The following is a 25802-nucleotide window of genomic DNA, read 5'->3' on the forward strand; positions in this document are numbered from 1 at the left end:
AGAATTACGCGTTGGTTATTAATGCATTGTCCGGAACTAGAAGCAATCAAAGCATTGCTACACTCCGCATTAACATCTGCTAACCATGTGCATTGACAAATAAATTTGAATTTGATTTTGAATTTGATTTGAAGATTTGGCATTGGTCTGAGATCCTCAAAGGTTCTAAACAGCCTTTGCAACTTGAGAGCATGCCTGACTGGTTGCATCACTGCCTGGTAAGGCAATTGCTCGGCCTGGTGTTACGCGCAAGGCACTATCCAGAAGGGTAGTGTGTATTGGCCCAGTACATCACCTGGGGCTAAGCTGCCTGCCATCCAGGACCTCCACACCAGGTGGTGTCAGAGGAAGGCCCTAAAAATGTTCAATGAGACCCCAACCACCCCAGTCATAGAACTGTTCTCTCTACTACCATGCATGGCAAGCGGTACTGGAGTGCCAAGTCTAGGACAAAAAGGCTTCTCAACGTTTTACCCCCCGAAAGACATAAGACTCCCCTGAACGGGAATTCAAAATGGCTACCCGGACTATTGCATTGTGTGCCCCAACCCTCTTTTTACACTGCTACTCTCTGTTATCACATAATGCATAGTCCACTTTAACATACATTCATGTACATACTACCTCAAGTGGGCCGCCCACCAGTGCTACCCGCAACATGGCTAAGCCGGGCTTATCTGCATTGTGTCCCCGCCCACCCCCTCTTTTACACTACTGCTACTGCTCTGTTCATCATATACTGTAATGCAAGTAGTAACTTTAACCATATCTACATGTACATACTACCTCATCAGCCTACTAACCGGTGTCTGTATGTAGCCTCGCTACTTTTATAAGGACTTCCGCTAACTGTATATAGCCTGTACTTCTTACCGTTGTTTATTTCTTTACTTACCTATTCTTCATCTAATACCTTTTTTGCACTATTGGTTAGAGCCTGTAAGTAAGCATTTCACTGTAAGGTCTAACCCCTGTTGTTTTTGCGCATGGTAAACAAGTAAACTTTGATTTGATTTGACCAGTCCAGGTCACAACGTGTTACATCCAGCGGCTATTGCCTCTCATGGCTGCCCGGCGTCAAATGTTACACAAATAGCATGTAATGTTTTTGTTTGGTAAAGTTATATTTATAATCCAAAAATCTGAGTTTTAGGCGGGACGCTACTGGTCTCACTTGGCCAAAAGCAGAGAAAATGCAGATCGCCAATATTCAAAATAAATTACTAATAAAAATCTAATTTCAATTAAATCACACATGAAATATACCAAATTAAAGCTACACTTGTTGTGAATCCAGCCAACATGTCCAGAATTCAAAATAGGCTTTTCGGCGAAAGCAAACGATGCTATTAATCTGAGTTTGCACCAATAGTAAACAAAGAGAGAGAAGACATATATTTTCCAACCCCGGCAGGCGCGACACAACACAAGAAATATAAATATAATTCATGCCTTACCTTGACAGCTTTATGTGTTGGCACTCCCAATATGTCCCCATAAAACATCACAAATGGTCCTTTTTGTGTTTGAATTAATTCCGTCGATATAACAGTGGGGGAAAAAAAGTACATTTGAAATTACTGCCGATTTTGCAGGTTTTCCTACTTTAAAGCGTGTAGAAGGTCCCTGTCATTTTTATCATAGGTATACTTCAGCTGTGAGGAGACGGAAGATCTAAAAACAGAAAATCCAGAAAATCACATTGTATGATTTTAAGTAATTCATTTGCATTTTAATTGCAATCGTGACAATCACAATTGACTACATTACATAGATACATTACATAGATACAAACACATTACATAGATTACAGACACATTAATAGATACATTGACATAGATGACATTACATATATACAGACCCATCCACAGGGATACAGACCGAAAAAAGGTTTAACTATCACACATTAGCCAGCTTTTGACATTCTTTTTTCAACTGTTGTTATTGTTGGTAACGGCTGTTGAGTTATTGTAGTAGTTTGTTCGAACCTCAACAGTTGCCAGTATATATATAACATTTATTTTTACCAGTTAAACTCTTATATTTAATGTAGTGAATATTAGACTTTTTGACTCAGGTTTAATGAATGGTGGCCATCTCTCTAACTAATGAAAAGTTAATATAGGTACCTGGTGTCACCTGGGTACTGTTGTCACGACTTCCGCCGAAGTTGGTCCCTTCTCCTTGTTCGGGTGGCGTTCCGGGGGTCGACGTCAACAGGCTTTTCTAGTCACCACGATCCAATGTATCAGTTTTTCGTTTTTGTTTGTCTTCATTGTACACACCTTGGTTTCCATTACATAATCAATGGTTACTTATTTTACTCTGGCTTTCCCTTTTGTTTTTGTGCGTGAATTGTGTTTTGGTCAAAGTGGTTCCGTGTACGTGTTCTGGAATGTTTATGTTTAATCTTGTTTGGATTATTGTTGATATTGAGTAAAAGATCATGGCTTTTACTCAATACCTGTGTCCTGCGCCTGACTCCGCTTCATTCCATTCACGCTGGAACACTGACACTGGGGGGCTGAGTTCCTGTGATAATTTTGTGGACCAGAACCAAATTAAATTAATAACTACTCTTTTTCCACAGATGGAACAGCCTAGCTGCTTAAACTGTTTTAATGAATATGAGTGGGGGTTAAAGTACAATTCTTTACAAGCCTTTTTGGCTGTCTGTAGCTTAGTCTTTAGCATGTTTGGGGCTGCGGTAAATCTATCATGTACAGGTATAAATGTCATGCCCTGACCTTACAGATTCCTTTTTATTCTCTATTCGGTTTAGCTCAGGGTGTGGACTAGGGTGGGTTTTTTTCAATAGTTTTTTCAATTTCTTATGTTGGCCTGTATGGTTCCCCATCAGAGCCAGCTGTCTATCGTTGTCCTCTTGATTTGGGAATCATATTTAGCAGCCTTTTCCCACTGGGCTTTGTGGGATCTTGGTGTTTTGTGGGCAGTTGCCTTGAGGAATGCAATCCTGCACGTTTGGTTTATGTTCTTTGTTGTTTTGGTTGTAAGTTTTCAATTATTAAATAAGTATGTGGACTCTATGCACGTGCGCCTTTGGTCCATTAATTCAAACCAACGATCGTGACAGAAGGATCCCACCACTAACAGACCAAGCAGCGTGCCAAGGAAGGACAGGGATCCTGGGCCGGAGGGAAGCCAGGAGTGGATGGACATCCTGGACTTGGGTGGAAATAATGGCAGGAGACCAAAAGCCTGCATGGAAACAGGAGGAAGCAGCGAAGGAGGAACAACAACAACGCCAGGGTTGCGCGGCCAGGAACACGAGAGCCCAAAAGACAGCCCAATTTCTTTTGGGGGGGGGGGGGGGGGGGGGGGGGGGCCACAAGGAGTGGTCGGCCGGACCGAGGGTGAACCAGAGCCAGTCCAGGAAGTCAGTGAGGTACTCGGACGAAAGATTTCCGGAGAGAGGTGTTTTGGCGTTGAGAGCGCTGCAGACGGGCGTGCTGAGGAGCGTGACACCAAGTACGGTGGTTCATATGCACCAGTTTCAAGCAGCCTTTTGGCCTCCCGTGCGCCTCCCCAGTCCTTACGTCCTGTGTCCCTCCTCCAACGCACTCGCCCTGAGGTGTGTGTCACCGTCCGGGACAATGTGTGGCAGGATCTAGCACTGTGTCATCCAGGTGCGCCTTCTCACAGCCCAGTGCTTCTGCCCCTCGCATTGCTGTGCAGGTTGCATCCTGTCCCAGGACACGTTGTGCCACTTCTAACGCTCCAGACATTCCAGTGCGCCGTCCACAGCCCAGTACGGCCCTGTGCCCGGCTCCACGCACCAGGCCCTCCAGCGCGGTTCCCAGTCCGAGCCTCCGGCGACGGTTTTTCCCAGTCGGAGCCTTCGGCGGCGGTTCGCAATTTCCAGAACCTCCGCGACGGTTTGCAGTCTGCCCCTCCGGTGAGGATCCATGCCCCGGAGCCTCCTGTGAATGAATTCATGTCCCGGGAGCATCCAGTGATGATCCAGAGCCCCGGAGACGTCAGTGCTGAATCCAGGGCCCGGAAGCTCCACTGACGATCCACGTCCGGTTCCTTCCGTCGACCAATCCACGGACCCTGAGACCCCCGGCGACGATCTACGGTCCGGAATCCCGTCGACGATCTTACGGTCCGGAGTCCCGGCGACGATCCACGGTCGGAGCTTCCGGTGACCGATCCCTTCACCAAGAGTCGCCACCGAAGATGGCGGATCCTGCGAGCAGAGCGGGGTCTAACGTCCCTCAACGGAGCCGCCACCGCGGCTAGAGCCCCCCCGGATCTTCCCCTATAGCAGTCAGGTATTGCGGCCGGAAGTCCGCACCTCGCGGGGGGGGGGGGGGAGTATACTGTCACGCCCTGACTTTAGAGATCTAGTTTTTCATTTCTATGTGGCCTGGTATGGTTTTCCCAATCAGAAGCAGCTGTCTATCGTTGTCGCTGATTGGGGATCATATTTAGGCAGCTTTTCCCAACTGGGTTTTAAGTGGGATCTGGTTTTTTGTGGCATTGCCTTGAGCACTGCAATACGCACATTTGTAAATTTCTTTGTTGTTTTGGTTGTAAGTATTCACATTATTAAATAATAGTGGAAACTCTAGCAACGCTGCGCCTTTGGTCCATTAATTCAACCAACGATCACGTGACACATAATCAAAGGAATACTAGACTACGCACTGCCCAGAGTCTTTATGGTGTCACGTCCTGACCATAGTTCTTGTGTGTTTTGCTTGTTTAGTGGTGGTCGGGACGTGAGCTGGGTGGGAATTCTAGTTGTGTGTCTAGTTTGTCTGTTTCTTGTGTTCAGCCTAATATGGTTCTCAATTTCGAGGCAGCTGTCAATCGTTGTCCAGGATGGAGCACATATATAGGTGGCTTGTTTTGTGTTGGGGATTGTGGGGTGGTTGTCTTTGTCTTGTGTTCTGCACCAGAATAGGACTGCTTTTGGTTTTTCACATTTTTGTTTTGTTGTTTGTATGTTCAACATTCTTTATTAAATTATGTTAACACTAGCCGCGCTGCGTTTTGGTCCTCTCCTTCATCACCCAAGGAAGAAAACCGTTACAATGGTTCCTATAGCAAAGCTGTTTCATCCAATTGGCGACAGACATAAAAAAAGGTGAAAGCCCTTAAAACCCTTCTTGAAGCCTAGGGGGCAGTCCTTTTGATGTTTGGAATAAAAAAAGTTCCCCCAGAAGTAAACTGCCTTTTTCTCAGGCCAGAAGCTAGAATATGCAATAATTGGCATATTTAGATAGAAAACCACTCTAAAGTTTCCAAAACTGTCATATATTGTCTGTGAGTATAACAGAACTGATATTGCAGATTAAATCCTGAGGAAAAATCCAACAAGTGCTGTTTTTCTGCAACTAACCTGTTCCATTGCAAGCCTATCCTCATTTTAAAGGGATAATCAACCAGATTCCTTTCCCTATGGCTTCCACAGGGGTGTGGAACATCTTTACGACATAGTTTTCAGGCTTTTAATTCTGAAAAATGGAGCGATGAATGATCACATCGCGTTCAGTGGAATAGCCAGATATCCTTAGATTTGTTCAGTGGCGCCACTGGAGCGAGCCTTTTCTTTCTCTCTTGTATCGAAAAGTTTACCGTCCCGGCTTGAAATATTATCGATTATTTATTGTAAAAACAACCTGAGGAATGATTATAAAAACATTTGACCATGTTTCTACGAACTTTTACGGAACTATTTTGAATTTTTCATTCTGCCCCGTCGTGACCTGCAACGAGCTGTGGATTACTAAAAAAACGCACCAACCAAATGGAGGAATTTGGATAATAAAATACTCTTTATCGAACAAACAAACTTTATGTGTAACTGGAGTCTTGTGACGTGCAAAACATACGAAGATCACTCAAAGGTAAGCGATTAATTTGAAATTGCTTTTCTGACTTTCGTGACCAACTCTACTTTGCTGCTAGCTGGTTTTGTAATGTTTGTCTTGCTGAAGAAGCTGTTTCTCACATAATCGCAGGTTGCCATTCAACGTCGTAAAGTATTTTTGAAATCTGACCCGCCCGTGGATTAACAATAGTTCGCTGTTTTGGTTATTGCACTTGTGATTTCATGAAAATTAAATTTTTAGTAATCTTAATTTGAATTTGGACGCTCTGCAATTCAGCGGATTTTTGACGAAAATGATCCGCTAAAGGGAATTGACGGCCACAGAATGGTGCTCCCAAAGCCAAAATAAGCTTGGGTCCAAGAGGGCCCTCTATCCACTCGATGATCAGTTTCAGAACAGGCTGAGCTCAAGAAAACAAGGGGAAGCTGTTCTGAAGTTGCCCCTACCGCATATTCATTTTCTCTTCAGATCTAGAAAGAGATACAGAAGTATGTGATGAGCTGAAGTGTGTATATACTCCATAAAAACAGATGGTTCTATATGGGCCATGAGAAGGTATTGTCTTGTAGCCATAGCAGATCCCCTTTTTTGGAGCCAATATGGAACACTTGTTTAAGGCTCTACCCGTTACTGAACCTGGTTCTCCAACTGGGATGGTAGAGCCTGTTTTTGACAATGATTTAGAATTGGATTGAAACAAAACCTTCAACTTGAACCTTGAATTGGTCAACATCCCTAACCCTCCTGCATCATTAAACATGCTATGATATGAACTATTGTGTTGCTGGAGTTCAGTGTTGTGGCACTCTAACTTTTCGCCATTCAAAAGGGCTGTAAGAAAAACTCAAAATCTGTCAACAAAGATGTTAGGATAAAAGTCAGGAATTCAATTGGTGGGGGATTAATATGCAACATTTCTGTTTCAGTAGAGACGCTTTTTGAATAGTAGGAATATGAAAATAAATAGTCAAATGTAAAATGGATAAAAAAACAAGAATCTTGTAAAAATGTTCTTAACCAGGTGGTTGATATGTCAGTAAAGAAGTAACTGTGGACTAAGATATAGGTACATGTAGTTTTTATTAAAAATAGTTATTTTTGGTGAAAAACATGAATTGTATTAATTGACAACACAGTGCCACGACACTGTACTCCCCGAACCCCAAATATACAAATTATGGTTAATTGATGCAAGATGGTATTGATGGTATCGTATTGATGAACAACACAGCATATTAGGCAACATACATTGGTGTAAACCGCATTTATAGCCAATGGGATTTTAATGAATCAATATACATACTTATTAAGGTCGCCTATGAAATAATACCTCAAAATAGTAATAAAAACTGGCACTTTGTCGTATATTATCCTCAAAATGTAGTCCTGACCATGGTGGAAACATGGTGGAAGAATCTGGAATTAATTGAAATGTAAGAAAACCAACACCACTCAAAATGGATTCATTTCAATACCCACACATATGCCAAATTACACATACTTTATACCATTTGACATAAGTCTCATTCAATTTGAATAATGCTTAACTACAATACAGAGTTAAACAAACCATGGAAGCAGACCTAAAGTTATTTTGTAATACTGTTGAGATTTGTAAAAAATGCTATGCAAATTGCCGAATTCTATAACGCATAGTCTGGTATTGACCCTCTTGACTTCTCAGCTGTCCTGGTAGAGTTTGTATTTCCAAAATCAACATCAAGTTGAATTTTTTTTTTTACTTATTGGAAAATCAACATGTTTCTCAAGAAGAGCCAGTTAAAGGTAGAAAGAAACCATGATCGTAAGGTTCTATTGAAACATTCAATGGTGCCAATAAAGCACCCTTTCATAAGGTGTTTTAAGGTTCCTGGAACTGGGCATGGTTGTATTTTATCAAACAATCAACTATTTTGCATAGATGGAGCATTCCAAACAGAGGTTATGTTCTGAAAAATGTTCAGCGCCAACAAGCTTAGCTATCATAGNTCCTCCGTCCTGATAGACCAGAGCAACGACCTACTGAGGCAGGCCTGTGGTGCGTCAAAACCTCCCCAAGACCTACCTCCCCAAGACGTACCTCCCCCAAGACTTACCTCCCCCAAGACTACCTCCCCACCAACACACCTCCCAAGACTAACCTCCCCAGAGACTACTCCCCCACACCAACACCTCCCCCAAGAGCTACATCCCACCAAGACAACCCCTCCACCACCACTCTGGCCCAGGCCACCAACCTCCTCCCCAAGGACTACCTCCCTCCAACCACAAACACTCCCGACAAACTACCTACGCCCCCTCCCCCCACCTCCCTCCCACTCCCGGGTGCTCACAGCCGGGGGGTCGCCGGAGCACGCAGCGAGACGGAGCTTATGGGGAGCGGGTCGGAGGTCCTCTGTTTGACCACAGCCATGCAGGCCCTGCCCAGGCGGTGGGGTTTGAAGGGCAGTGGGCCGAGCCCTCCTCCTTGGTCCATACGGGCTCTCCGCTGGCACAGGGAAAGGCCCAGGAGACGGTGGTTAGTCTTGGTCCCGGGGCGCAGCCGCTCCACCTCAACCTGCCTGTTTAGGCGGTGCCGGTGCAGTCCGCGGAGAAGGCGGTTTGGGATTTAGAGACGCCATCTTGTTCTGGCTTCAGCTTCTTTTTGCTCTTGACACAGCCGGGAGGCGGGTAGCTGGGAGATCTGAAGACGAAGATAACTTTATTTTCCAATATACACAAATGACGGGAACGGAGAGAGTAAACCCAGGCTCAAATCTGCCTAACCAATCAGAGAGCAAAGTGGAGATACTACCATATCATACCTAATCTGATCCTTTCAGATACAGTAAGTGCCTATGTGGTAAGGAACACAGAAATGTCTTGTAGTTTAAATTATAGTGACGACAGGTTCAAAAATCGATAATTACAGTTAGACATAATGTCAGTATTATGAATGTTTCCTCTGACCTGCGGAGGGTGAGAAAGATGTGGAGGGGAGATTTGCACCTTCTTGTCACCCTTGTTTTTTGTTGTGAGACAGTTGAGTTTCTCTTTACATTGGTGTTTCCACTGCTGGGTGAACAAAACGTCTGGCATTATCCTGAAGAGAGGGGGGGGGGGGGGGAGGATGTAACATCTACATTATCTTTGTAAGAGAGAAGAAACAAACATGTTATCCAATGAAGGGATCCACAATTCAACAGATTCGGGCTAATGTCCTTCAAAGACTGACATTTCCTTGTCTGCACTAATTTCAACTACTAACTGTGAATTTTTCATCTAGGAGATATTATAATAAAACCTTTCATAGTTTTGATGTCTTCACTATTATTCATCAATGTAGAAAATAGTAAAAATATTTAAAAAACCTTGAATGAGTAGGTGTGTCCAAACTTTTGACTGATACTGTATATATATATATATTTTGATATACCTTGTGTTCCTAAAATTCAAAATCAAATAGTTAAGTGATACATAGTATGCCCATTTTAAAACAATTCCATATGTCAGATTATCACCCCCCCCCCCCCTCTCTCAACTCTAAGGAATTAAGTAATTGTATCTATTAATTGAGAGATTGAAATGCATGCAATCTATTCCACTAAACTCTCTAGGGTTGAAAGGCCATGTGATATTAGAACCATCTTTACTTGTTCATCTGATGTCCCAGTCCAAACCGGTCTTTAGTCGACACCTGGAACACGTCCACCGTGGGGACCGGTCCATTCAGGTACTGTGTCAGAGAGCAGTGTAGACGCACAATTACCGGCTCCCTCCGTATCACGTCCCACGCTAGGGCTATTTCCTCCTGATGACCCCAAAAAAATCATAAACATGTACATTTTTTTACATAGTGTTGACATATTTAATATGGGGTCAACCCACTAAACCATGTTATTTTAGCGTACAGACCTACACGGTTAACATGGGGTCAACCCACTTGTGTGCATGAATAATATTTTTCAAATTGTCAAAATAAATTTGAAAATGCCAGCGTTAAGCTCATCAGATATATCTGGTCAAAACGACAACATGGAAGGAACGGTAAATAACACTATAAAACTTACATCTAGGAAACTGACGTCGATGTGGAGATCAATGTCCACGTCGTCAATGGCACCGTATTCCCTACGACAGATTAGGAAAATGAACAGATTTCAGTTCTCTATCGTCAAATGAAGACATTTTCATTCAGAGTCAACATGCATATTATTTAAACACGGGAGATTTAAACACGGGAGATTTAAACACGGGAGATTTCTGTCTCTTGGCTACTTTTGATATTTCAACATAGAAATGACACAAAGAGGCTGATTGTTTCATCTTGAAAACATGTTTGAAGTTGTATATCAGCATTACAATGAAAATGCATTATTCAACACAGCTACCCTTTCATATCTTATTCTCAACATAGAATGGTACAATACACGCACGCACACACACACCCCCACACCCTCTGGAGGACCAGCTCTCTACTCTGTGATGACACCATCCACACTGACTCACCCCCCCTCTGGAGGACCAGCTCTCTACTCTGTGATGAGTCATCCAATAGGCCCTGCCATACACCACCAACCATACTGACTCACCCCCCCCTCCCCATTCCACAGGGATGCTGGCCCATGTTGACTCCAACACATTCCACAGGGATGTCTGGCCCATGTTGACTCCAAACACATTCCACAGGGATGCTGGCCCATGTTGACTCAACACATTCCACAGGGATGCTGGCCCATGTTGACTCCACACCTTCCACAGGGATGCTGGCCCATGTTGACTCCTCCCCCATTCCAACAGGGATGCTGGCCCATGTTGACTCCTCCCATTCCACAGGATGCTGACCCATGTTGACTCCTCCCCATTCCCAACAGGATGCTGGCCCATGTTGACTCCAACACATTCCACAGGATGCTGGCCCATGTTGACTCCAACACATTCCACAGGGATGCTGGCCCATGTTGACTCCAACACATTCCACAGGGATGCTGGCCCATGTTGACTCCAACACATTCCACAGGGATGCTGGCCCATGTTGACTCCTCCCCATTCCACAGGGATGCTGGCCCATGTTGACTCCTCCCCATTCCACAGGGATGCTGACGCCATGTTGACTTCTCCCATTCCACAGGGATGCTGGCCCATGTTGCTCCAACACATTCCACGGGATGCTGGCCCATGTTGACTCCTCCCATTCCACAGGGATGCTGGCCATGTTGACTCCTCCCCATTCCACAGGGATGCTGGCCATGTGACTCCTCCATTCCACCAGGGATGCTGGCCCATGTTGACTTCCTCCCCATTTCCAAGGGATGCTGACCCATGTTGACTCCTCCCCATTCATAGGGATGCTGGCCCATGTTGACTCCAATACATTCCACAGTTGTGCCAGAAGTCCCTGACCAAGGCCCTTCTCTAGGAAGAGTCTTGGTGGTTCCAAACTTCTTCCATTTAAGAATGATGGAGGCCACTGTGTTTCTTGGGATCTCAATGCTGAAGAAATGTTTTGGTACCCTTTCCCAGATCTGTGCCTCGACACAATCCTGTCTCGGGAGCTCTACGGAGAATTCCTTCGACCTCATGGCTTGGTTTTTGCTCTGACATGCACTGTCAACTGTGGGACCTTATATAGACAGGTGTGTGCCTTTCCAAATCATGTCCAATCAATAGAATTTACCATAGGTGGACTCCAATCAAGTTGTAGAAACATCTCAAGGATGATCAATGGAAACAGGATGAACCTGAGCTCAATTTCAAGTCTCATGGCAAAAGGTATTTGTTTTTAATTTTGTATAAACTTGCAAAAAATAAATAAATACGTGTTTTCGCTTTGTCATTATGGGGTAGTGCGTAGATCAATGAGGATATTTTATTTATTTAATCAATTTTAGAATAAGGCTGTAACGTAACAAAATGTGGAAAAAGTCAAGGGGTCTGAATACTTTTCAGAATACACTGTGTATTATTACTACCTGAGAGAAACTGCGTGGTGTCCGTACAACTCCCGGACTGCCGCCAGATCCGCCTCCAACTGGGGGTGCTTGTGGAGCTCGCCATCAGAGTTCACCTATCAGAGAGAGACGTCAATAAATCAATGAAACGTGTTTTAAAATCCTTTTTTCGCCCTCATCAGCAATATAGGCAAACCTCTTCACAGTAACTTAAGACCCCCAAAGAGCAAAGAGAATCACAGGCACAGTGACCAGCAAAAATCTCCCTAGAAGGACAATACCTAGAAAGGAACACGACTCAGAGGGGAGACCAGAGGGGAGACCAGAGGGGAGACCAGAGGGGAGACCAGAGGGRAGACCAGAGGGGAGACCAGAGGGGAGACCAGAGGGGAGACCAGAGGGAAGACCAGAGGGGAGACCAGAGGGGAGACCAGAGGGAAGACCAGAGGGGAGACCAGAGGGGAGACCAGAGGGGAGACCTGAAAGGCTTCTTTTTTTTTAAAGTGCGGTTCTTTGCCCTCCCCTAAAATGTAATGATTGGACAGATCTCTAAAGAGACCCCAAAACACGACCAATCAGCTGCTAAGGACATTTTGTGCTTTTGTCTGCCAAAATCAACCTACAGCAGAACAATAATCAGTTTATACCCACTGTGCAAAACTGATTGAATCAACGTTGCTTCCACGTTATTTTAACAACTAAACTCAATGTGATGACGTTGGAAAAACTGATTGGATTTGCAAAAAAGTTAAATCAACGTAAAAGGAAATTCAGATATTTTTTTTTCACTCAACTTTTAAATCTAAATCCAATGACATTGTGAGTTTTTCTTTGTTAATTTCACATTGAATTCAACCAAAATTGTATCGAAACAAGACGTTGAAATGCCATCTGTGCCAAGTGGGTATGCTTTAATCTGAACGCTCCAAATACTCGTGGAGAACAAAAAAGTTTCACTGAGAAGGACCGTCTTTGTCCCAAGTAGCACCCTATTCCCTATGTAAAGCACTACATTTGACCAGAATAGTAAAAACCAGGGCACTACATAGGGAATAGGGTGCCATTTGGGAGACACACTGTATAAACACCCAGCTAACTCAATGTGTCATCTCCTGTTATATTTCATTGGCCGGTTCAATTTCTGGGAGAAGCTAAATGAAATCCAATATTACCACTGGAAAATTAATGAACAAATTCTCCCTACAGCTGTCCAGATACATTAAACATTTAAATTTTTAACATTTACATTTTAAGTCCATTTTAGCAGAGCTCTTATCCAGGAGCGACTTACAAATCTGCTTGGCATTCAACCTTATGATACCGTGGAACACACTACAATAGTGCATCTAACTCTTTAAGGGGGGGGGGGTGTTTAGAAGATTACTATTTATCCTAGTCCTAGTATTTCCCTTAAAGAGTTGGGTTTGCAGGCTGTCTCCGGAAGGTGGTGATTGACTCCGCTGACCTGGCGTCCGTGAGGGACGTTTTGTTCCACCATTGGGCTTAAGGCCAAGAGACAAACGCGAAACAGTATTTGACTGGGCTGCAGGCCGGGAAAACGTAACTTCCCTTCAGAGTAGGGAGGCGAAGCCAGGCAGAGTGGATATGAAACGGCATGCCCTTGTTTGGCTGTATGGCCTGAAAATCGCAGATGCCGCTGGAAGTACGGAGGTGCCCGTTCCCCTCATAAAGCTACGCGCATAGCTAGCCATGGTCAACATTTGTAGCGGATGCGAGCTTCAAATGGAAAGCCAAGTGGAAGAAGGCGGAGGAGGCGGGGTGAAACCGTGAGGGAACTTGGGAAAGTTTGAAACACCAGACGTGCTGCTGCGTTCTGGAATAGAAGTTTTGTACGGGTTTAATGGCAACAGGCAGGGAGCCGCGAGCACAGCGAGTTGGTAGCCAATATATCCAGACGGCGAGAACTGACAAGTGCCTGGAATTAGACCGCCGCCGCTCCTTGCGTGAGGACGGGATCTTACTTCTGCGGAACTGTGTTTGAGAGCATTTGAACGCGTACTTAGGAACGGTCACACGCCGATTGATGTTTTAGTTGAGAACGACAGGCGGTTGTCCAGATCACGCCAAGGTTCTTTTAGCACTCTGGGAGGAGGACAGAACAGCATTGGAGTCTTCGGATTCAAACGTAGATGCGGAGATCACATGGAAAACGCGCGGCCCTCCCCGGTGAGGAAGAGGCAGCTCGTCTTGCCAGAGCGTTTTCAGCTTTGAAGGTGGTGGATCCGTCCATTCCCACACTGATATGTCCTGCCAGACATGAGAAGATGCGACTTCCACCACCTGTTTATCAGAGGCGAAAGGAAAGTTTTTGGCTCGCTGCATAGGAGCAATGTGAATTAGAGAAAACCTTTGAGTGATACATGAGTCGCATAAGGTGCAATTGGTAGACTAGCTGGAGATATGACGAGAATGATGGGTGTTGCGATGGCGGCAAACAGAGCCCATGGGGAATCACCAGATCGGTAGAGAGCAGTTGTGCGGAGACAGAATTCTCGCCAACGACCACCTCGGTATAGGAGCGACCTGTCAGCTAGAACGCCAATCCAAGCCCGTGGGCCCGCGCCGGAGATGCCCAGCTCGGAGACGGTGGAGAAGAGGATGCTGGAATGGTTTCACAGTATAAAGGCAAGCCGATAGGTCTAAGAAGGATGACGAAGAGAGGAGAGAAGTTAGCTTTAAGCAGTGGCCCGGAGCGCCTCCCGTGACACAGAGAATGAGCAGTCTCAGTTGAATGACATCCCTTGAAACCTGACTGATTTTTGGATCAAGAAGGTCATTTCTGAGAGAGATAGCAGTGAGAGCTTGCCAAGGACGCGCAACGTTCAATGCAGTTTTTTTTTTGGAGAGAAAGAAAGAAGGATTACTGGTCTGGTTAGTTGTTTGACATCGGAGGGATCGAGTGTAGGTTTTTTTTTTCAGAAGGGGTGCAACTCTCGCTGCTCCTTGAAACGGAAGGCACGTACCGCAGCGGTCAAGGATGAGTTGATAGCGAGGTGAGAGTAAGGGAGAAGGTCTCCGGAAAATGGTCTGGAGAAGAGAGGAGGGGATTAGGGTCAAGCGGGCAGGTTGGTTGGGCGGCCCGGCCGTCACAGAGACGCGAGATTTCACTGGAGAGAAGAGGAGGAGAAAAAGAGGTCCCAGCAAGGTAGGGCAGTGTGAGCAGAACGCGAGCTGTGATTCGTTTTGACTTAGGACACGAGGATCGGATGTCGTCGACCTTTCTTTTCAAAATGGTTGACGAAGTCATCCCCAGGCAGGAGGGAGGAGGGGGAGGAGGGGAGGAAGGGAAAATTCAGGAGGGGAGGCAGAGGTTGGGCAAGAAGCTTCCTAGGTTAGGCAGAATGCGCTGATGAAAAAGTGGTAGAAATTGGCTTTAGCAGCAAGGACAGAAGAGGGGAAAATTGTAGAAGAGGAGGGAGTGAAAGGATGCAGGTCCGCAGGGAGGCGAGTTTTTCCTCATTTCCGCTGGGTCTTCCGCGGAGCGCCTTGTTCTGTGAGGCTCGCAATGAGTCGTCGAGGCCCGGGGCAGAGGGGAGGACCGAACCCGGCCCTGGAGGATAGGGCCTAGAAGAGTCAAGGATGCAGAAAAGGGAGGAGAGGAGGGTTGAGGGGCAGAATCAGGAGGAAGTTGGAGAAGGTTTGAGCAGAGATGGAAGAAGATGATAGGAAAATGGAAGAGGAGAAAGTAGCGGGAGAGATAGAGACGAAGGTTTGGGACGGCGCTGGCGATACCATCCGAGTAGGGGCAGTGGTGGGAATGTTGATGGAAGCGAGAGGGAAGGATACAAGGTAGTGGTCGAGAACTTGGAGGGGAGTTGCAATGAGAATTAGTTGGAAGAAAAAGCATCTTAAAAGAAGAGGTTCAAAGGTATTGCCTGCCTTGGTGAGTAGGGGGGGAACAGGTGAGAGGGTGAGGTCAAAAGAGGGAGGAGTGGAAAGAAGGAGGCCAGAGAGAATGAGTCAAAGGTAGAGTGGGAGAGTTAGTCACCCAGAATGTGAAGCCGGTGAAGCTCTCTCAGGAAGGAACTTATCAGGCCGTCAAGCTCATTATGATGACTCCTCCAAGGGAACCTGGAGGGCCGATAATGATAGGGAATGTTAGCTTGAAAGGGCTGGTAATTGTGACAGCCATGGAATTCAAAAGGAGTGCGATAGACAGTGGGGTCAGGTGGAGAAAGAGAGAATGTCCACTTGGGAGAGATGAGGATCCAGTGGGGCCACCACCCCGCTGACCAGAAGCTCTCGCGGGTGTGCGGAACAGACGTGGGGGCAGACGAGAGATAGGGCAGTAGGAGTAGGCAGTGTATATCAGTGGTAATCCATGTTTTCGTCAGTGGCCAAGAGTCGAGGGACTGGAGGGAAGCATAGGTGAGATGACTTCTGCCTTGTTGGCCGCGATGGGCAGTTCAGAGGCTGCTGAGACCTGGAACTCCACGTGGGTCGTGCGCGCTGGACAGCAACCAGGTTAGAGAGCAGAGCGGCCACGTGGGGGTGAAGCGTTTGTATGGTCTGTGCAAGAGGGAGAGACACGGGATAGACAGACACATAGTTGACAGGCTAAAGAAGAAGGCCTGCTAATGAAAGGAGATTGGAATGACAAGTGGACTAACACGTTCTGAATGTTTCAAAAGTTAAGCTTACGTTGCAAAAATCTTATTGACTAAATGAATAATAAGTACTGCTGGCTGTGGAAATAGGCTATGCTAGCAAATTGGCTGCGTTGTTTGGACTTTGTTTGAAGATGGTAGGCTGGCTAGGTAACCTCTAATGGTAAAGGTAACCTCGACAATTACTTCTAGACTACAAATTATCTTGGTAATAAAGACGAGCTATGTAGCCAGCTAAGATCAAACAAATCAAAACTGTTTTTGATTTAATGAAATGAATGTAATCTACCTGTGGAGCAAAGCGAATGCAACTACTCGCTCCAACCCGGAAGTGGTATCGAGAGGGAGAGGCCAAATAAAAGTGTTGTTTCTTCGCGTATTATTGTCTTTTTGTGTTTCTTAGAGGACTGCTTTCACCTTAATGTCCCCTTTTCCCTTTTCTCTGTCCTTATTTTGTCCCACTTTGTCCCTTCTTTGTCTTCTTCTCTTCTGCCAAATAGACACTCCTTGTTAGCTAGCTAGCTTCTTCCAGGAATGTCCCTAGCAACTGCCTAGCAACAGGTAACCAACTTAGGCTAGCTAAGAAAAGGTATAAATTTTTGAAAAATTGTTTTTTTTTTCAAACGCTTTTTTTTCTTTTTTGTTTGCTGCTTGTTTGGTCTCCTATTCAGTTGCAGTTTTCTTTTGATTTTTTTTCGATGTACTTTACTCTACTACTAAAAAACATTTAAATTTCCATATTTGGTAGGAGCTATCTTTTCAGCTGCTGCTGCTTAATTTGGAACTCCTGCTTGAAAGGCGCAGAAAGTCTCCTAGAGCTGTCCAGAACATTAAAATGAAGTTCTCCTAGAAGATTGTCAGACACAATTACAACTGAAGTCTCTAAGAGACCTTGTCCAGACAATTAACTAAGTCTTCTAGAGCTGTACAGAAACCATTAAACATGAATTCTCTAGAGCTGTCCAGACACATTAAACATGAAGTCTCCTAGAGCTGTCCAGACACATTAAACATGAAGTCTCCTAGAGCTGTCCAGACACATTTAAGACAATAGAGGAGTTAATGTGTCATAATTATTTGCTTTAAAACTAGGGGTGTGTCAAGTACTCAAACAAAACGAGTATCGTAACGGATATGGAGAATTTTCCCGAAATACAATTATGACAAGTATTTTTTGTAATTATGAGTGCCAACACACATCTCTCTTTCACTCAAACAGTATGAAGCACTGTGTTCTCTCAACAACTATTGGCTAGTTCTTCTGTCTGTCAAAAAACAGGGCGGGGGTGTYAGTTGAGTCTGCTGTAACAATTGGATTAGAACAAGCCACTCCTCTGCTCTCATTTCCCCGCACGGCGAACACACGCTGCGCTGTTTTGGTCACTGTCTCAGGACACAAGTCTCTCCTTCTCCAAACATCATGTAGGGAATCAGAATCGATAGCTAGGTCATTGTTGTTCAAATCTAGTTACTTCCTGTCAACTGAGGCCATATGGTTGTTTTGGTCTGTCTACTTGGCGTTGTTCAGCAGGACTTCTTTGTCTTTCTGTATAATTATTCCATTCCTGACCACGTCTGTCGTTGTGTAGTGATCCAAGCCCATGCTTGCTTGCTACTATTATTTCTACTGGCCCAGGCATGTTGACCGAGCGACATGTCATTACAAAATATTTTGATTTATTTTGATTGTATAAATGTTGTGGCGTACGTGTCAGCAGAGTATCACATTTACATAAGTATTCAGACCCTTTACTCAGTACTTTGTTGAAGCACCTTTGGCAGTGATTACAGCCTCGAGTCTTCTTGGGTATGACGCTACGAGCTTGGCACACCTGTATTTGGGGAGTTTCTCCCATTCTTCTCTGCAGATCCTCTCAAGCTCTGTCAGGTTGGATGGGGAGCGTCGCTGCACAGCTATTTTCAGGTTTTTCCAGAGATGTTCGATCGGGTTCAAGTCCRGGCTCTGGCCACTCAAGGACATTCAGAGACTTGTCCYRWAGCCACTCCTGCATTGTCTTGGCTRTGTGCTTAGGGTCGTTGTCCTCTTGGAAGGTGAACCTTCGCCCCCCAGTCTGAGGTCCTGAGCACTCTGGAGCAGGTTTTCATCAAGGATCTCTGTGCTTTGCTCCTTTCATCTTTGCCTATATCCTGACTAGTCTCTCAGTCCCTTCGGCTGAAAAACATCCCCAYAGCATGATGATGCCACCACCATGCTTCACCGTAAGGATGGTGCCAGGTTTCCTCCAGACGTGACGCTTGGCATTCAGGCCAAAGAGTTCAATCTTGGTTTCATCAAACCAGAGAACCTTTTTTCTCATTGTCTGAGAGAGTCTTTAGGTGCCTTTTGGCAAACTCCAAGCAGGCTGTCATTTGCCTTTTACTGAGGAGTGGCTTCCTACTGGCCACTCTACCATAAAGGCCTGATTGGTGGAGTGCTGCAGAGATGGTTGTCCTTCACGAAAGGTTCTCCCATCTTCACAGAGGAAATCTGGAGCTCTGTCAGAGAGACCATCAGGTTCTTGGTCACCTCTCTGACCAAGGCCCTTCTCCTTCGATTGCGCAGTTTGACCGGGCGGCCAGCTCTAGGAAGAGTCTTCCCCAGATCTGTGTCTCGACACAATTCTGTCTAGGAGCTCTACGGACTATTCCTTCGACCTCATGTCTTGGTTTTTTGCTCTGACATGCACAGTGCTTTTCCAAGTCATGTCCAATCAATTGAATTTACCAAAGGTGGACTCCAATCAAGTTGTAAAAACATACGATGAGATCAGCACAMCCCTATTTAAAACATTGGTTATGTTATTGATAAAGAAACACTAACTACAGTATACCTACTGACATCAAGTAAACATTATCTAGGTCTATTACCATTAATGGATTTTAAGCTAGCCTGAGGCTAGTACTTTTCAGACCAGGCTAGTAGAAAACATGACATTTTGACACTGGCAAGTGACATTTTTGTCTTTTCAAATATCCTATGGCATATTTTGTACATGGGCTAGTAAAAAATGGTGGTCGACTGGCTAGAGCCCAAAATCCTTCAAATGACATCCCTGCCTTCTCCCCCATACTACATAATCAAAGATCCAAAGAACATCAACCATCACTGGTATATGAAACAAGGTCCAACTCACTCTGTAATTGTTATGACAGCTTTAACATTATATCACCTAAAACCCACTTGTTTCCCTCCAATCTAGGAGGTTAATACAGAGTGTTTTATCTGGAAGCTTTTAAAGAATAGCCAATAGGGCCCATATATAACGTGTTGCTGACGTGACACGTTTCCCAAAGTGCCACCACAGGACGCACACACACACACACACACACACACCATACCCGTCAGAGGAAGATGGCCATATTACTGTGACTGACATTTAATTCTAAAGCCTGTCACACGAAACAATTTGGACCCAATTTATGTTGCAGATGCACTCTCCAAGAGACATGCCGATACACGAAGCAATTCAAACAACATGTAAATTGCATGCAACATCCAATCCTATCATACATCACACGATTTCATAAATGGATTTGTTTAGCCAAACGTTTGGTAATTGTAACAGCATCGAGACACAATTGTACAATTTAGATAGCTAGCCAAAATGTTGCCCATTTSTAAACAATGTTTAACCAAGCTAGCTAGCTAACCAAGCTAGTAATGAGCTAAGCTAGCTAGCTGTAGTCATGTTGGACAATGTCAGTTGAAACTGGACAGAGAAAAAGTCTGGTTTCACTTTTAAAATGACACATGTATTGACTGCCAGACCACGTACATAAACCATGACTAGCCATGCGGTCTAGCATTTTTTTATTTACACATTTCCCATTTGGCATGTCTCTTTTCGTCGTGCTTTGCGGCACTACTGACACCTGTGTTGGCATGACAACTGGGTCGGAGTTCAGAACGGAACGATACGACGAGTCATGTGAACTTTTTTCTGCTCACTGATTGGACATTGCATACAGACAATTGCGTGAAATAGGTTTGATTTCTATCGCTGGCGATACAATGCAACTAATTTGCAGGGAAATTGTTTGAGGGTGACACATATAGCAACCCAGATGCAAGCAACATAAATTTAGTCCAGATTGCTTCGTGACCGACGKAGGCATCAATCACAATCTTTAAAACAGACTCGCTACTCACAGAAACGGACTAATCACTCAAACAAACTTCAGGAAACTGTCGCTTTGTCACAAGAGGCCGAACAAAGTTCACCAATCAACAGTTAGGAGGAGGAAGGAAGGAGAGAGACGAAGAGGGAGAGGGGGAGAAGGGGAGAGGGGGAGAGGGGGCAGCCGTCGCTCATCAGAACACCCGTATATTTCCATACRGAAAGTCACTTGTGTCAGAGTTCATTTGGGTGATGTGAAAGAGCGTCGGGTCTCTTTCTGAGTGAGCGGACTGAAAATATAAAAAGAGATTTATATACTTGATGAGTGTAGGGCTACTTTAGGGAAATCTGCCATGGAATCAGGTGGAGAAGTCAGGGGAGGTCTGGAGCTTTGATTTCTGGCTTCTCCTTAGAGCTGCTGGGTCCTCACTCTATATAAGGAGTTCTACTTACTTGCCCCTTGGGGGTGGTTTCCTGGACACAGATAAAGCCTTGACCTGAACTAAAAAAACGTAAAAAAATTCTCCAAAGTGCTTTTCAGTCCAGGACTAGGCTTAATTTGTGTCTGGGGAAACATGCCCTAAGAAATCTACTGCCTCTGTAGCTAAGAGAGGGCTGAACCCTGGCGATCTAATGGTTAATACGTTACAGCAGTTGTCATGGAGATGAGGCTTGATTGCTTACCTGACCTCCATAGTAAAACTCCTCAGAGTCAGCATCCCCCTCAGAGTCCTCCTCTATGGCATAGTGGCACTGGGGGGAAGTTAGACATGTTATTACACACTATTAGTTACTACACCCGCTACCACAGTTACTACACACTATTAGTTACTACACCCGTTACCACAGTTACTACACCTGTTACTACACACTATTAGTTACTACACCCATTATTTACACAGTTACTACACATGTTACTACACACTATTAGTTACTACACCAGTATCACAGTCACTACACCTGTTACTACACACTTTAGTTACTACACCCATTATTACACACTATTACCACTGTTACTACACCCATTACCACAGTTACTACACATTATAGTTACTACACCCATTATTACACAATATTACACGCGTTGCTACAAACTATTAGTTACTACACCTGTTGCTACAAACTATTAGTTACTACACCTGTTACTACAAACTATTAGTTACTACACCTGTTGCTACAAACTATTAGTTACTACACCGTTACTACAAACTATTAGTTACTACACCTGTTGCTACAAACTATTAGTTACTACACATGTTACTACAAACTATTAGTTTACCACACTGTTCCTACAAACTATTAGTTACTACACCTGTTACTACCACTATTAGTTACTACACCGTTACTACAAACTATTAGTTACTACACCTGTTACTACAAACTATTAGTTACTACACCTGTTACTACAAACTATTAGTTACTACATTTAACATTTACATTTAAGTCATTTAGCAGACGCTCTTATCCAGGCGACTTACAAATTGGAAAGTTCATACATATTCATCCTGGTCCCCCGTGGGGAATGAACCCACAACCCTGGCGTTGCAAGCGCCATGCTCTACCAACTGAGCCACACGGGACCACATACTACTCCTGTTACTACACACTATTAGTTACTACACCCGTTACTACAAACTATTAGTTACTACACCCGTTATACAAACATTATACTACTCCTGTTACTACAAACTATTAGTTACTACACCTGTTACTACACACTATTAGTTACTACACCTGTTGCTACAAACTATTAGTTACTACTCCTGTTACTACAAACGATTAGTTACTACACCTGTTACTACAAACTATTAGTTACTACACCTGTTGCTACAAAATTAGTTACTAACCTGTTGCTACAAACTATTAGTTACTACACCTGTTACTACACACTATTAGTTACTACACCCGTTACTACACCCGTTATCACGTTACTACACACTATGTTACTACACCCATTATTACACCCGTTACTACACACTATTACACTGTTACTACACCCGTTACTAACACACTATTAGAGCATTACTAGACAGTGTTACTACACACTATTAGTTACTACAACTGTTACTACACACTATTACAGCGTCACTAAACACTATTACACCCGTTACTACACCCATTATCACAGTTACTACAACTATTACTACACACTATTACACCGTTACTACACACTATTACAGCATTACTAAACACTATTACACCCCTATACTATTACACCACTTACTATTACACCACCATTACACCACTATTACATTACCACTATTACACCACTATCACACCACTATCCCATTACACACTATTACATTACACCACATTACATTACAACCACTATTACATTACACCACCATTACACCACTATTACATTACACCCACTATTACACCACTATCACATTACACCACTACTACATTACACCACTATTACATTACACCACTACACACACCCACTATTACATTACACCACTATTACACCACTATTACATTACACCACTACACCACCATTACACCACTATTACATTACACCATTACACCACTATTACATTACACCACTATTACACCACTATCACATTCACCCATTAACACCACTATTACATTACACCACTACACCACTATTACACCACTATCACATTACACCCACTATTACAACTACTATTACACCACTATTAATAATTACACCACTATTAAACTATTACACCACTATTACACCACTATTACACCACTATTACATTACACCACTATTACACCACTAGTACACCCCTATTACATTACACCACTATTACACCACCATTACACCACTATTACACCACTAGTACACCCCTATTACATTACACCACCATTACATTACACCACTAGTACACCCTTTACATTACACACCATTACATACACCACTATTACACCACTAGTACACCCCTATTACATTACACCACCATTACACCACTATACATTACACCCCTATACTATTACACCACTATTACACCACTACACACGTTGCTACACATTACATACTAATAGTCATTACATACTACCATACAGTTAACATATTTGCACACTAAACAGTTCTTCACATTACATACTATTATAGTTACTACATAATACTATAACAGTTACACATTACATACTATTATAGTTATTACATAATACTATACAGTTACACAATTACATACTATTATAGTTATTACATAATCTATACAGTTATACACATTACATACTATTATCAGTTAATTACATAATAACTATACAGTTACAAATACACATTACATACTATTATAGTTATTACATAATACTATACAGTTATACACATTACATACTATTATACAGTTATTACACACTAGTTCACAATGAAAAAGTTCTCTACAAACTGATATTAAATTGCTGACGTTATAATGCTTAATGACTTGCTATGAGCATGTATGAGCCTTTATAATGTGTTATTAATCAGTGATGTACATCTTACCTGGTTCTTGTCTATCTGAAGTTTTGACTTGATGGACAGGCAGCAGTTGGCGTCATTATTGACCCTAATCTCTGTTGACAACACACACACAAAACAATACACAGTTAGCCAGGACGTCTGTTTATCTAAGTATCTGCTATACCAACAGACAGTCTGATAAACAGAGATACAACAGCAGAGAGACTAAAGACAGTCTGATAAACAGAGATACAACAGCAGAGAGACTACAGAGAGTCTGATAAGCAAACAAACCTGTTGCTATTCTGTGGAAGATGACGGGGATCTGGTCTCTGGTGACTAGAACTTCATCCTCCTTCTCAGAGTTTGACACGTATGTGTTGTCTGGGTTGAGAGAAGAAGAAAGGAGACATTTCATTTGGAGGCTAACCAGATAAGTGCTCATAACCCATATACAGTTAAAGTCGGACGTTGAGTCAAATACATTTAAACTCAGTTTTTCACAATTCCTGACATTTAATCCTTKWAAAAATTGTCTTAGGTCAGTTTGRACCACCACTTTATTTTAAGAATGTGAAATGTCAGAATAATAGTAGAGAGAATTATTTATTTCAGCTTTTATTTCTTTCATCACATTCCCAGTAGGACAGAAGTTTACATACAGTCAAATAGTATTTGGTAGCATTGCCTTTAAAATTGTTTAACTTGGGTCAAACGTCACGGGTAGCCTTCCACAAGCTTCCCACAATAAGTTGGGTGAATTTTGGCCCACTCCTCCTGACAGAGCTGGTGTAACTGAGTCAGGTTTGTAGGCCTCCTGGCTCGCACACGCTTTTTCAGTTCTGCCCACAAATTTTCTATAGGATTGAGGTCAGGGCTTTCTGATGGCCACTCCAATACCTTGACTTTGTTGTCCTTAAGCCAATCCAAGTTTGATCATTTTAAAAGGCTAATTGATCATTAGAAAACCTTCTGATAGGCCAATTGACATAATTTGAGTCAATTGGAGGTGGTACCTGTGGATGTATTTCAAGGCCTACCTTCAAACTCAGTGCCCTTTTGCTTGACATCATGGAAATCAAAAGAAATCAGCCAAGACCTCAGAAAATAATTGTAGACCTCCACAAGTATGGTTCATCCTTGGGAACATTTTTCCAAACACCTGAAGGTACCGCGTTCATTCTGTAAAACAATAGACGCAAGTATAAAACACCATGGGACCACGCAGCCGTCATACCGCTCAGGAAGCAGACGCGTTCGTCTCCTAGAGATGAACGTACTTTGGTGCAAAAAGTGCAAATCAATCCCAGAACAACAGGAAAGGACCTTGCGAAGATGCTGGAGGAAACGGGTACAAAAGTATCTATATCCACAGTAAAACGAGTCCTATATTGACATAACGTGAAAGGCCGTCAGCAAGGAAGAAGCCACTGCTCCTAAACCGTGGCAGCATCATGTAGTGGGGGTGCTTTGCTGCAGGAGGGACTGGTGCACTTTCACAAAATAGATGGCATCATGAGGGAGGAAAATTTGTGGATATATTGAAGCAACATCTCAAGACATCAGTCAGGAAGTTAAAGCTTGGTTGCAAATGGGTCTTCCAAATGGACAATGACCCGAGCATCCTTCCAAAGTTGTGGCAAAATGGCTTAAGGACAACAAGTCAAGGTATTGGAGTGGCCATCAGAAAGCCCTGACCTCAATCCTATAGAAAATTTGTGGGCAGAACTGAAAAAGCGTGTGCGAGCCAGGAGGCCTACAAACCTGACTCAGTTACACCAGCTCTGTCAGGAGGAGTGGGCCAAATTCACCCAACTTATTGTGGGAAGCTTGTGGAAGGCTACCCGTGACGTTTT

General features: G+C 43.7%; 1 protein-coding gene across 1 annotated transcript in view; it reads right to left on the reverse strand.

The window, feature by feature from the left end:
- Nucleotides 1-3730: 3730 nt before the first annotated feature.
- Nucleotides 3731-25802, reverse strand: part of LOC112074360 (protein mono-ADP-ribosyltransferase PARP8) — a 76730-nt gene continuing 54658 nt past the window's right edge. The window contains 12 exon segments of the mRNA XM_070440486.1: nucleotides 3731-4176; nucleotides 8170-8259; nucleotides 8262-8460; nucleotides 8463-8544; nucleotides 8811-8845; nucleotides 8847-8943; nucleotides 9494-9651; nucleotides 9911-9971; nucleotides 11813-11907; nucleotides 21222-21290; nucleotides 23989-24059; nucleotides 24241-24330. Coding sequence (XP_070296587.1) covers nucleotides 3731-4176; nucleotides 8170-8259; nucleotides 8262-8460; nucleotides 8463-8544; nucleotides 8811-8845; nucleotides 8847-8943; nucleotides 9494-9651; nucleotides 9911-9971; nucleotides 11813-11907; nucleotides 21222-21290; nucleotides 23989-24059; nucleotides 24241-24330 — 1493 coding nt within the window.

Source organism: Salvelinus sp. IW2-2015, unplaced genomic scaffold (genome assembly GCF_002910315.2).
Source record: "Salvelinus sp. IW2-2015 unplaced genomic scaffold, ASM291031v2 Un_scaffold2603, whole genome shotgun sequence".
NCBI classification, from domain to species: Eukaryota; Metazoa; Chordata; class Actinopteri; order Salmoniformes; family Salmonidae; genus Salvelinus; species Salvelinus sp. IW2-2015.